The sequence below is a fragment of the Gopherus evgoodei genome, chromosome 22 (assembly GCF_007399415.2).
Source record: "Gopherus evgoodei ecotype Sinaloan lineage chromosome 22, rGopEvg1_v1.p, whole genome shotgun sequence".
NCBI classification, from domain to species: domain Eukaryota; kingdom Metazoa; phylum Chordata; order Testudines; family Testudinidae; genus Gopherus; species Gopherus evgoodei.
This window is the reverse complement of record NC_044343.1, coordinates 4,815,276-4,828,076: the sequence shown is the minus strand read 5'-3', so window position 1 is coordinate 4,828,076 and position 12,801 is coordinate 4,815,276. Positions and strand designations below refer to the sequence as shown.

Here is a 12,801-nt window from a genome sequence, read left to right as displayed (position 1 = left end):
TAGTAATCAACCCGAACGGAATGTGACTCCCAGGGTTTGCACTGCGATTACTTTATCGTGCTGAAGGACATCAAGGACAAGTCTCCTCCATTGTTGCACTGCTTGTCTGCACGGCAGCTGCACGGGCCCTAAGATATGATCCTCCACTGTGCAGTTGTGCTTTGGGGGGTGGGGAGTGAGCCACTGTTAGGGCTTGTCTACATCAGAAAGTTGCAGCGCTGGTGAGGGAGTTACAGCGCTGCAACTTTGAAGGTGTACACATCTGCAGGGCACCACCAGCGCTGCAACTCCCTGTTTGCAGCGCTGGCCGTACTCCCGTTTTGTCTCGGGTGTAGAGGATCCAGCGCTGGTGATCCAGCGCTGGTAATCCAATGTAGACAGTTACCAGCGCTTTTCTTGACCTCCGTGGAAGGAGGAAGCCTCTGGTAATCAAGCTGGTTTCCTTTCCCGGTTTGCTCTCTCGGTCCCGGAGCCACCCAGCAAACCGCAGGGAAGGAGACCTGCTTGCTCGGGGTTCCGGGACCGAGAGAGCAAACCGGGAAAGGAGACCAGCTTCGCCGCGGTTTGCTCTCTCGGTCCCGGAGCCAGCCAGCAAACCGCAGGGAAGGAGACCTGCTTGCTCGGGGTTCCGGGACCGAGAGAGCAAACCGGGAACGCCGCGGTTTGCTCTCTCGGTCCCGGAGCCAGCCAGCAAACCGCAGGGAAGGAGACCTGCTTGCTCGGGGTTCCGGGACCGAGAGAGCAAACCGGGAAAGGAAACCAGCTTCGCCGCGGTTTGCTCTCTCGGTCCCGGAACCCCGAGCAAGCAGGTCTCCTTCCCTGCGGTTTGCTGGCTGGCTCCGGGACCGAGAGAGCAAACCGCGGCGTTCCCGGTTTGCTCTCTTGGTCCCGGAACCCCGAGCAAGCAGGTCTCCTTCCCTGCGGTTTGCTGGCTGGCTCCGGGACCGAGAGAGCAAACCGCGGCGAAGCTGGTTTCCTTTCCCGGTTTGCTCTCTCGGTCCCGGAACCCCGAGCAAGCAGGTCTCCTTCCCTGCGGTTTGCTGGCTGGCTCCGGGACCGAGAGAGCAAACCGCGGCGTTCCCGGTTTGCTCTCTCGGTCCCGGAACCCCGAGCAAGCAGGTCTCCTTCCCTGCGGTTTGCTGGCTGGCTCCGGGACCGAGAGAGCAAACCGCGGCGTTCCCGGTTTGCTCTCTCGGTCCCGGAACCCCGAGCAAGCAGGTCTCCTTCCCTGCGGTTTGCTGGCTGGCTCCGGGACCGAGAGAGCAAACCGCGGCGTTCCCGGTTTGCTCTCTCGGTCCCGGAACCCTGAGCAAGCAGGTCTCCTTCCCTGCGGTTTGCTGGCTGGCTCCGGGACCGAGAGAGCAAACCGCGGGGAAGCTGGTTTCCTTTCCCGGTTTGCTCTCTCGTCCCGGAACCCCTCTTGAAGCCGCCCAACAGCGCTGCAGTGTGGCCACATCTAACACCACTTGCAGCGCTGGTTGCTGTAAGTGTGGCCACTCTGCAGCGCTGGCCCTATACAGCTGTACTAATACAGCTGTAACAACCAGCGCTGCAAAATTTTAGATGTAGACATGGCCTTAGACTCCTTTTGGGTATTGTGCAGTTGGGGTTTAAATATGAGCAAAGAAAGTCTGCCCCCCGAGCTGTTGAAACTTCCTTGGCAATATCTGCCTTCATGCCTTTCTGCTGCTTTGTTTTCTGGATCAGCGCAGGCATCCGAAGCACAGTTCGAGTCTTCAGTGCTATTACCTGTCTTATCTGATGGAAGAAGATTTTTTTTTTTTTTCATATTGGCTTTTGATCTCAGTGAGCAATCCCTAGGTGGCTGGAATGCAGCTGGCTCTGACACCATGCATTGCCTCTCTGCATGCTTGCATCAGTCGGGCATCTTGCAATGTTTACATATTTGCCTGAAAGAGAGAATCTGAGGTCTGCTAGGCACTGTGTGCTATAACCCTTTCAAGGTAAAAAATAGTCTTCCTTTTCTTAGCAACTTCCATGTGAAGATCTCCATGCATGTCATGCAGCTCCGTTCTTGTGAACCCTTGAGAGATTTTCAGGATTGTTCTGGGGCATTAGCATTGAGATTTTTGTCTCTGAATAGCAGTAGAGAGGGGAATGGGGTACTTTAGGTTTCCTTTCTAAGGGCTGGTCTACACTGGCACTTTACAGCGCTGCAACTTTCTTGCAAGGGGCGTGAAAAAACACTCCCCTGAGCGCAGCAAGTTTCAGTGCTGTAAAGCACCAGTGTAGACAGTGCACTAGTGCTGGGAGCCACACCCCCCGTGGGGGTGGTTTAATGTTGCCAGTGTAGACTAGCCCTAAAGCCTGTCAGTTGCAGGTAACATACATTGGATTACTATTTTTTTTTATGAAATATTAGTAGCTACTAGTCTTAACTTGACTTTAAGCATTAACACATTGATTACTTAGTGACTGACAACCTGATTCTTTATCATCTTTATTATTATATGGCTGTAACTTTATATAAGTTAGGCAGTCTTTTGGCCATTGTACAGTATAAAGAAATAAAACTAGGTGATAAACATGGCAAGTTAATGGATGCTGTAGAAAATAAAGGTTTGCACTAAGCTGTCACGTGAAGACCGTGGCATTGTTCTGCAATTTAACTTGCTACGTCACTCCAGACTAGCTGTGAAGAACTTAATAGGGAGATCTGGAAGGCACTTTTTCCCCTGGTCCTGGAACTGGCTGTCTTTGCTGAGCCCAGGAAATGGGGAGCAAGATCAGAAACCTACTGTGAACTCTAGAAGGGAGGGAAGCTACATAAATACATAAAGGAGGACTTATACTAATCTGAACCTGGCTTAAATACACCCTGACAAAACATTTTGTATTAAATGTGTGTTAGGGGCCTGGGCTGCCAGCTTCCAAAGTTGTGGCAAATGTCATAAGAAGAACATGAGAATGGGTCAGACCAAAGGTCCATCCACCCCAGTATCCTGTCTACCGACAGTGGCCAATGCCAGGTGCCCCAGAGGGAGTGAACCTAACAGGTAATGATCAAGTGATCTCTCTCCTGCCATCCATCACCACCCGTTGACAAACAGAGGATAGGGACCCCATTCCTTACCCATCCTGGCTAATAGCCATTAATGGACTTAACCTCCATGAATTTATCCAGTTCTCTTTTAAACCCTGTTATTGTCCTAGCCTTCACAACCTCCTCAGGCAAGGAGTTCCACGGGTTGACTGTGCGCTGTGTGAAGAAGAACTTCCTTGTATTTGTTTTAAACCAGTTGCCCATTAATTAAACCTACAGGATAGTAACTGTCCATTAGCCACTTGTTGAATTCTGAGTTGTGCTGTCAATGAAAGAGCTGCATTACAGCTAGGTTGGTCAAGAAAAGGAAAACTTCTGTTCATAATTTTAACTCTATTGCTTTTCTGAAAAGATCCCAAAGCACTAATTCAGACTGATACAGAAACATAGAATTGCATCCTCTGCTAATGAAGTGCAGTCACCGCTGGGGCGGAACCCATTAGCTGTTTGACAGAGCACAGGAGTCAGAACGGGATATAAAGAATATTGTATCCAAAAGTCTCTTGGGGAATTTTAGGCAGGATGTAACTAGAAATGTTAGAATGTACACTAGGACTAATTTCTTTATTCTGTAGTGAGGAAAAGTGCTTTATAAGAGCTAGCGAGTGGTGGTGGTGGTATTATTACTTTATTTTAAAAGTGCGTTGTTGAGATATTAGGCCCAGAGTCTGCAAATGACTCCACAGAGACAGACCTCTGTATGGTTGCAGATTACAGTGACGGGTGATCAGGATCTGTGTTGTGTATTATCCAAAAGGAGGTGGTGTTGACAGTGGTGGATTAGCCACTGAGCCAACAAGATCCATGCCCGGAGGCCCTGGGAAAATGGGCGACCCCACGCCCCGACCTGCTCCATCTGCCTGGTACTCCAGCTGGGGAGCGAGGCTGGAGATTGGGGGCTTGTCCCGCTATGCCTGCCTGGCACTCCAGCAAGCCCCTGTGCCCTGACCCCATTTACCCAGCAGGAGTGCTGGGGAGTGGGACCACCACTTGCTCTGGCCCAGGGCCCCCACAAAACCCTCATCATCCCTGGGTGTTGAGTGCTAGTTACCACTGAAAATAATGCCACTTATTTAGGCTCCCAGATTTTGATTTGGGTGCCTAACTTTGGACATAGGGGCCTGCAGATTTTTGGTTGATGTATCTCTAAGTAGCATGGAGTCCCTTCCCACCTGTGTGCACACTCCCAGACCACCATGCCAGGGTACTTCAGTGCTGAGAGTGAGTTGACAGCTATTAAGCACCTCCCGTAAATCTCTGTTTGTTCTTTGTTCTTGTTTATCCTCATCCAAATATTGATCCAGTCTTGCTTCATTGGGACATTTGGCAGGGTCAAAGCACAGGGTCATTTAGCTGTAGGCCATGTTAGTGGACACTGATTGGGAATACTAGTATTGGAGTGGGGTGAAAGAGCTTGACTCTTAAATGAGGGAAAGGGGTGATTGAGTTACGATTTCTAAATCATTGCCTGGTGGAGACTTTTTTAAATGTCTATTGACTCTACCCAATATCCCATACAGCAAGTGAAATTAAATGTCCAGAGAAGTCTTAACTTGCTGCTTTCCAAACTTTTAATAGGACTAAGGGCTATCTCATTTTACCATTACCATGTATAGACTTGGAAAGGTTAATGCAGACTACTTAAAGAAAATTCCCTGTATTGTCAACTTCTGTCTACAGCTTGAGGGCCATATTGTCTCTGTGACTTAGTTGGAGCTATTCAAGCAACTTGTCTAATGCACGGGAGGATAATGTCATCTTTGTGTCAGTTCCAATTTATTGCAGATTTGCTTTCCTTTTTAGAATTTGTGGCATATTGTGGGCCTTTGTGCAGGTTCACCGGAAATGTTCACTAGCAGATGGCAGCGGAATATCCAAAAATGGAAAAGCTTATTTTCTTCTAGAGAAGGCAAACGTCATTTTGCATAACTTTGTCATCTAGTTTGGGTGGAAAAACACAAATCAACGCCCCATGCTCTAGATTTGGAGCTTGAATTGTTACATTTAACTCATTGGCTTCATTGGATCACTCCAGAAGAGGCTCATTGACATTAGCTATACAGTTAGATTGGGTGGAACTTGTGGTACTTCTGTTCAGCTGGTAGTTTACTTCAGCCATAAGTGGCCAAACTAAAACTTGCCCATTTAAAATAAGAGGCCATGGAAACCTGTGATGTGGCTATGGAGGTGTGGTTTGCAATGCCATATCCCAGCATGCAGTGCTGTACTTGGCGTCCCATTCTCTACTCCTCCCAGGCAGCACCTCTTCCCAGGGTGACTGTCACACTGCAGCTTGGATCTGGCTCTCTGCTTCCTAGCAAGTTGCCTGTGGAGCCCTTAGCCCAACTTAGGGGGTCCCCTTTGTAGTCCAGTGAAAACACCAGAAAGAAGTGGGCTGCTCCTCTTCTCGAAGTACTGTATCTAGTTTACATGGCATTTCCTGAATGGTACATTTTAAATCCCTTTGTGCTGAAAACTGGTTCAGTGTACAAGTCCACTTTGTGAACTGTAATAGCCCATGCACAGTGGAGACATGGGTGGCTGGCTCCCCCTGTCAGAGAAGATGATGCTCCATGAACCTGGGGAATGTGGAATAGAATAATAGCTTTAGTTCCACTTGTTAGCAGAACAACTGTTCTTTCCAGACAGAATCCAGGCTAACCTTGAGGCTCTTTAGATAGGCTTTACTGTTCACTTTATTCCCCTACTTTCCATATGTCTGTTTCGCTTGTAACACCTTTTTTTCTGGGCTTGGAGCTGTTGGACCTTTTCAAAGCACTGTTAAAGCCACAGCTTATCTGCCAGCAGGTGTTGCTACTGGGTGATTGGAGGTTAAACCTTTTGCACAGCAAGCTGCCTGCACAAAGCCCCCTCCCCTCTGCTGGTTTTAGGGAGCAAAAGATAGAATAGGGTAGAAATGGGTGGAGGCGGGGGTCACTGATGCAGTCCCATGAGTCCATCTCTAACTAGTATCCACTTGATAAGAGGGCAGGGAGAGGCACCCAAGGATATTTTGCTGGTGCTACTGCTGTGGAGAGGGGGTGGATTATCTCCTACTTCTGAGAAATGTCTAGCCGTCCTCTGCAGATAGTTATGCAGTTCTGGAGCACCGAAAGCCTGTGGCTGTTGAGCATTTGCTATCTTAGCATATTGCTTGTAATAAGAACTCTGCACATAACTCTACAGCATAAAAGAAAAGAAACCCAAGGACTTGAAGTTGTATTTGCCTTCCTGGTTATGCTGACAACTGTTTTTTTAAATGTGTACTTGGCGTACAAAAGCCAAGCCACATGGATTATATTCTAATATGGGGAAAATATTTTGATTGAAAGGGAGTGTCAGATTCTGCCTGAGGCTAAAAGTTCTGCTTCCTGTCTAACCCTGTAGCTTGTGAAAACTGAATTTGAATGCAATCTTCTTGCTCTGTTTTTTTTAGACTTCTAAAACAATTTCCCATGTATTTACATTAAAAAATCGTACATATCTTCTGTTGTGCTTCACTTGCTGTGGCTATTGAAAATAGGTCAGTCAGATTCACTCTGTTTCTAGTTGGTTTCACTTTTCAGACCCTCCTGTGTTAACACAATAGTTTCCCTGTGTGGGCTGCAAATGCTACCCGCAGGGAGGGTTATGTCTGAATGGAAACAAACCTACTTTAAAAAAAAACAAACTTAGCCATTTAATGTTTTTGTTAAAAAATCTTTGTCTTCAGAAACTAAAATTAGGGCTTGAGATACCAGCGTCCTATTGCAAAAAATACTACATTTTAAACACTTTAAACTCATCTGAATGTTTGACATTAATTTGGAACAAATCGAAACTTCAGCCGAGCCAGATTAGTTTTCTGTTTCATAAGAGGAATTTAGATTTTTATTCAACACAATCCACCTGTACCTAATTCTTGAATCTGCAGTTTCAGTACATAGATAGTAACAGGTGAAGGATGTGATTCCAGTCCAGTGGAGACCCCTGGAACAATCTGAACACTAAACAACTCTTGCTGGGCTGCTGCAGTGATGTTGTGATTCACTACTCCCCCGGCAGTCTGAAATATCTGTCTTCCCATGTATGGGTATGGATCCAATGCGCGGTGTGAGATGTAATGCACTTGGACAGTGGTGATGTTGCTCAGTCTCAAGGCACCATTGATAACTGACTCTCCTGTGTTAAAGCAAGGAGGGAGATGGGGAATGAATTACGGTAATGCAGAAGAACTATAGATTTCCTTTATAGACGCAGCCTTGATTGCTTGTTTCTCCTTGAATAACCACTCCAGGAAGAGCGGCAGCATATGTAAGCTTTCTCTTTGCATAATTAACATTCCTTGACTAATTCTCATGTGGAATAGTAACCAATAAAAGCTTGAGTTGACATAACAAGTCCTCATCCCTTCCCCATGTATTCAGTGCATGTGAGTACCCTCGGCAGTGACTGGGAAGGATGCTGTGGAGGTGCTGACATCTTGCTCTGAAGTATAGAATGTTTATTTGCAAATGATTTATCTCATGTTGCGCTCGGTACTGTATAACTTCCTAATGGAGTATTCTTGTTTTGTCAAGACACCTTATAGGACACTCCGTAGTCATCCCTGCATTTTGAAATTTTGTTTTATTTACTGTTACAGTGATCTTCGCTGTTTCTCTCTCTCTCTCTCTCTCATATTAGAGGGGAAAATATCTTACTCCAGTTTGATCTTGTGTTAGGAGGTCAGACTAGATGATCTAATTGGTCCTTTCTGGCCTTAAATTTTATGAGACTGAATTTCTTTAGTTGATTTTTGGCATCTGCCTGAAATCATGCAGTCAGTTGATTAGTTTCCTGTGTTTTGTGGAAGCCTTGTGTGAATGATGAACAAGGAAAGAGTAGTCTTAAAAGTGACTATAAAACAGCAATTGACCATAGGAATTAAGGTAAGGCATAGGACTTGGAATTGGTTTTTTAACTCCTTTTGGAAAACACTAGATTTCAAGTTGATGCTCACTTAAATGAGGAACATAAAAATTGTTCCCCTGAAACAGAATGATGGTCAATCTAGTCTATTATTCTGTTTGTTACAGTGCCTGATGTAGAATGCATCAAATGGAGTAATGCACCTAATTATGCAGTGTTGCCTTATGCTGTGACACAGCACAGTTGTATTTGTTGCTTCTCTTGCTGCTGATAAATGCATTGATAGCCCTAGCAATGTTATCCTAGCTCATGTAACCACAGATGATGGTGTTCATACATTCAGAATCATGAAGTGCAGAGATAAAAGTTTTATTAGAACTGGGCATCCAAACAGTTTGGTAGATGTTATGTAAAATTCATGGCCCATCTCTAGGGGCTCAGATGCAGAGGCCTGCTGTGAATTCTAGCCTTCTAGCATTTCTAGCAAGAGTGCTTGATCTGGGGAAAAACTCCATGAAGCTGCTTCCTGCATATTATAGAATTCAGGGTAGTTTTGTGACTTCTACCCTGAACTATTGACTGGAAAGGATGCAGTGTCCATATGTAGTCACTGGTTGGAGAAAGACATATCCTGTAAAGGCAAGCAGTCTGCAGGACGTGGATGTCCCTGTGCGCTGTCCTCCTTTGCTAGCAAGCAGTGTTCTATCTAGGATGACATGCCAGTGGAACCCTCTCATCAGCTTCCTATGTGGGATGACACAGCATTAGATTGTGCTTCCTGTTATTGAGCTTGCAGTTGCTCAGCTGTTCCTTACTTGACAAATGGGGAGAGGACCTCCCCTCGGTGTTTCTCTGTAAAACATTGAGTGAAATAAGCCTAGCCAAACTTGATGGATACCCTGGCTAACAGATGTACCCTGGAAAGAAAATTGCAATGAAAAATGAGCCTTTAGGTTGACAGATGCTGCAGTTCATCCCAACGCTGTGTGCCAGCACAACTGGATCTTGTGAACAATTCCACCGTTTCCTTAATCTCAATTAGACATCCTCTTGCTATGTTGGGAGCCAAACACAACAGCATTGGACTAGTGCATGTGATGCAAGAGAAACTACCTAGAAACAATGCACATACTTGGAGTATGCTGTGTAAAACGCCGTCTGTAAATATTAAAGCACTCTAAAGTATTATCTTAGTTTTTCAGAAGAGGGGAGGGGATAACTGAGGCCCAAACAGGTGGTGTCTTGCCCTCAGTCATGCCGATCTCCATCTTTGCACATGATCCTGCCTAAGCAAGTTAACTTTTTTGCACTTAGCTATAGCTTTACAGCTTGCAGGAGTTACTTAGACCAAAATCTGGACTACTCTGTGTGTGGAAATTGAAAGTTAATACATAACAATAGATGGTGAAAGTAAATGAGATTTTAAAAAAAAATCTGTTTTAATGAACTCTGGTGTTTAGTAACACAAGCTTATTTTAAACCTAGGATTTATCTTGACAATGCCCCTCCTCAGGTCAGAATTCCTTCCCTAGAAGCACCTGATTGATCTGTTGTTAGATCTAGTAGCAGGGTGAAGTTGCATGACTAGAGTTTTCTTTTACATCTGCAAAGAAAGCTAAATGTTTATCAAAATTGAATCAATCATTTGACTTGTAACTGAAAGTTTTGGAATATATAGGTACTGGGCAGGGTCAGCTCTTCAACGTATTACTTGTCATTCCCTCAGGCTTTGTTTTAATTCCTCTCCAAGGTTTGTGAAGAAAGTATGGGACTATGGGTGGTCAGGTGTATGCAATGTGGCTCTTTTTGCATGGGATGGGTGATGTGGTACAACATTTGTGGTGGTGGTGGTGAGTTTCTATATTTTGAAACCCAGCCAAAGGTGGGGCTGGAATCTGGGTTCCCAACTTCTAATGAGTGACTGTGCTATTTAAATGTAGAAGAAAGCAGCATATGTCTGCAACTGACTGTTTTTCTATCGCATTTACAGCTAAACAGAATTCTATTATTGGTGTTTTAAGGTCAAGCCAGGTCCAGCCACTACACTAAGCTTTGGAGCTTGCACTCGTGGAGTTTCTGGATTTTGGTGCACCGGGGCAGCTGCAGTTGTTCCTTGGGAATAGTTCTGTTTTTGTGCACTGGTGAACTAGAATGCCTGTAGCAGGAGTATTGAGTGGCCAGGCTACAACAACTGAAAAGGACGCCTGCCTTTGATTCTAGTCAATTAACACACACATTTAGGTTCTAACCCTGGGTGAAAAAACCCAAAAAACAAGCTCAAAGTTCTCTGTCAAACAAAATTTTTTGCTAATCTTGGATGAAGCAGCTGGGATTAGCATGGTGTAAAGCTACTTTTACAATTCAAGCAACTCTAAAAATATATATATCATTTTCACTCAATAGGGAAATACATTTATTTATTTTTCTTTCTTCCTCTAGGGAAATTCAGCTCCTGCGACGATTACGACACAAAAATGTCATCCAGCTGGTAGACGTGTTATATAATGAAGAGAAGCAGAAAATATATCCTTTTGATTTTCACTCAGGTGTTGATATGAAGGTTTTAATGCTTGTTACTTAGATTGTGATAGTTCTAAATCCTCATAGCTTTGATGTTGTGTCTCTAAAGGATTCTGCTTTAGTTAGTTAACACCCATTTGAGTATTTCCTGGGCTTGAAATTATTCACTAGTATTAACAAACATTCTGCATCTCAGTAGCACTTTCCATCCAAGGACATTTGCTCACATTCTCCACGTTTCCTGTCAAGTAGAAGTATTGTCTACAGATGGAGCACAAAGACTGGAACTTGTTGACAGTCACACAGTAAATCAGAGCTGGAAATAGAAGCTAGATGTCCTAGTTCCCAACCTCCTGCCCTTTTTGTTAACTAACAGTACCTTCCTCTTTGAAAACAGATCCCTGTGTGTGCAGCAAAATGGAGTAATTTCTTTTTGTAAAGCTGTTCCCTCATGGCCTCAGGTGTGGGGTTCTTTCCTTTTTATAAAATCATCCAGTTGTTCTCTAGAGTACAGATGCCTGTCAGCACTTCTGCCTTCCTTGTGCAGGAGTGTGTACTACTGAATTCTGGAGTCCTTCTCTAGAGGCAGTCAGTCAGAACTAGCTCCCAGACTGATTAAAGCCACCTTGTGTTTTTTGCAGATCCCTTGAACGTCCTTTGACGCTGCTTTAGGCTATGTCTGCACTGCACTTTTGTTGGTCAAGGGTGTGAAAAAAACACCCCGGTGACCAACAAATGTTTTACCAGCAAAAAGCACCAGTGTGGACATTGCTTTGTCAGCGGGAGGCACTCTCCCGCCAACAAAGCTACTGCTCCTTGTTGGAGATGGTTTTATTTTGTCAGCAGGACAGCTCTCGCCAACAAAGAGCAGCTACACTACGTACTTTACAGTGACACGGCTGGAGCCGCACAGCTGGGCCACTGTAAGGTGCACAGTGTAGACAAAGCTTTAAACAGACTAAACCTGATAATAGACACAAGAGATGGGAAACGTACCACTCCTACAAAACTTGCACCCTGACTTTTCAAGACCAAACCATTCTGGTTTTGAAACCGAGCTGTGGGTTGTGACTTCCATGGCCTGCTGCATCCTCAATGCACTGCGAAAACGTTAACTAATTAAATATGTTGGTCTTTTACTTTGAAAAAGAGACCAAAACAAAATGAGCAGCCAGACAGTTCCTAATGAGGCTGCTACACTCTAGCAAAGTGCCTTTTAACTTAAACCAATTTGACCTTATTGAGGCGAATCATTGTTGTCTTCCATGTCAAATGGTTGCTTTTATTTTCAACAGTGGCTTCTACATACAGAGTGCTCCCTTTTACAGTACATCAGTAGCCAGCTAATTTAATCCTGCACTTAATTAGATTGAAGCCTTTGCAACCAAGTCATTAGTATTAAAAACTGCATCACAACTTTTGCCCTTATTATGATCTCTTTGGTCAGTTACTTTTGTATAATTCAATTAGTGTCCATAGAAAGCGGCCATTTAATTTAATAAGCTGAAATTCTGAATGAGAAGGGAAAAAGAGCCCAAGGGAGACCTCGTGTGTTTGTAAAAGGTGTTGACAGCTTATAACTGTCATTCAGAAATGCCTGTGTCAATAAGCAAAGCCAGAGAGGGTGATTTTATTCCCCCTTTGCTTTCCTTCTTCTCTGTTCCCTAATAAACTTTGAAAACCTCTCTCCACCAGCACTATGCTCTTGGGTAACACTGGAATCGACTGTTTAATTTCCAAGCTCCAACTGCCTTATTTTTGTTCAGTCCACTGGATTTGCTTTTCTCCCATTTCTAAATTCCTGTGAGGCTTCTGAGTTTATTCTCATGCCTGCTTACTCTCCATGTGTAGACAGCTACATTGAGAGACTAAGCAAGGGCAGCCATTGGGCAAAGTTTCATGTCGCAGGTAGGGTCTTTACACTGGAGAAGTAAAGTCTCCACTGGCAAAGGCATGTGTTTATCACAGGATAACTAACATGGATTAGCTATCCCACTGTGAAAACACAGTGGAGAGAAAGCACTTAAGTTTTACTGGGGTATAAGTTAAGCAAGGTCAGCCATGGATGGGGGTATAGTGCTAGCCTCTCCTAGATACCTTCCAGTAAACAGTACATGTGCCTTTTCTCTACTTAGGATTTTACTGTGAACTAACCAGATAAGTAGCTGAACTAATTTTAAAACCAGTTATAAAATTTTCCCAGTGTAGACAGCCTCCAAAGGTCCACATTACAGCAAGACCTACTAAGGCCTGTCCACAAGGGAATTAGCATCATGACAGGTATGCTAGATCTGCTTTACAAATGCTGTAGTAGCACAGCCTCACGA

General features: G+C 44.6%; 1 protein-coding gene across 1 annotated transcript in view; it reads left to right on the top strand.

Moving 5' to 3' along the window:
• The window catches only part of STK11 (serine/threonine kinase 11), a 75,174-nt gene that overhangs the window by 13,991 nt on the left and 48,382 nt on the right, over positions 1-12,801 (top strand). Inside the window, exon 2 of the mRNA XM_030540871.1 lies at positions 10,394-10,477. Within this exon, the coding sequence (XP_030396731.1) occupies positions 10,394-10,477 (84 nt within the window). The remainder of the gene's footprint in view (positions 1-10,393; positions 10,478-12,801) is intronic.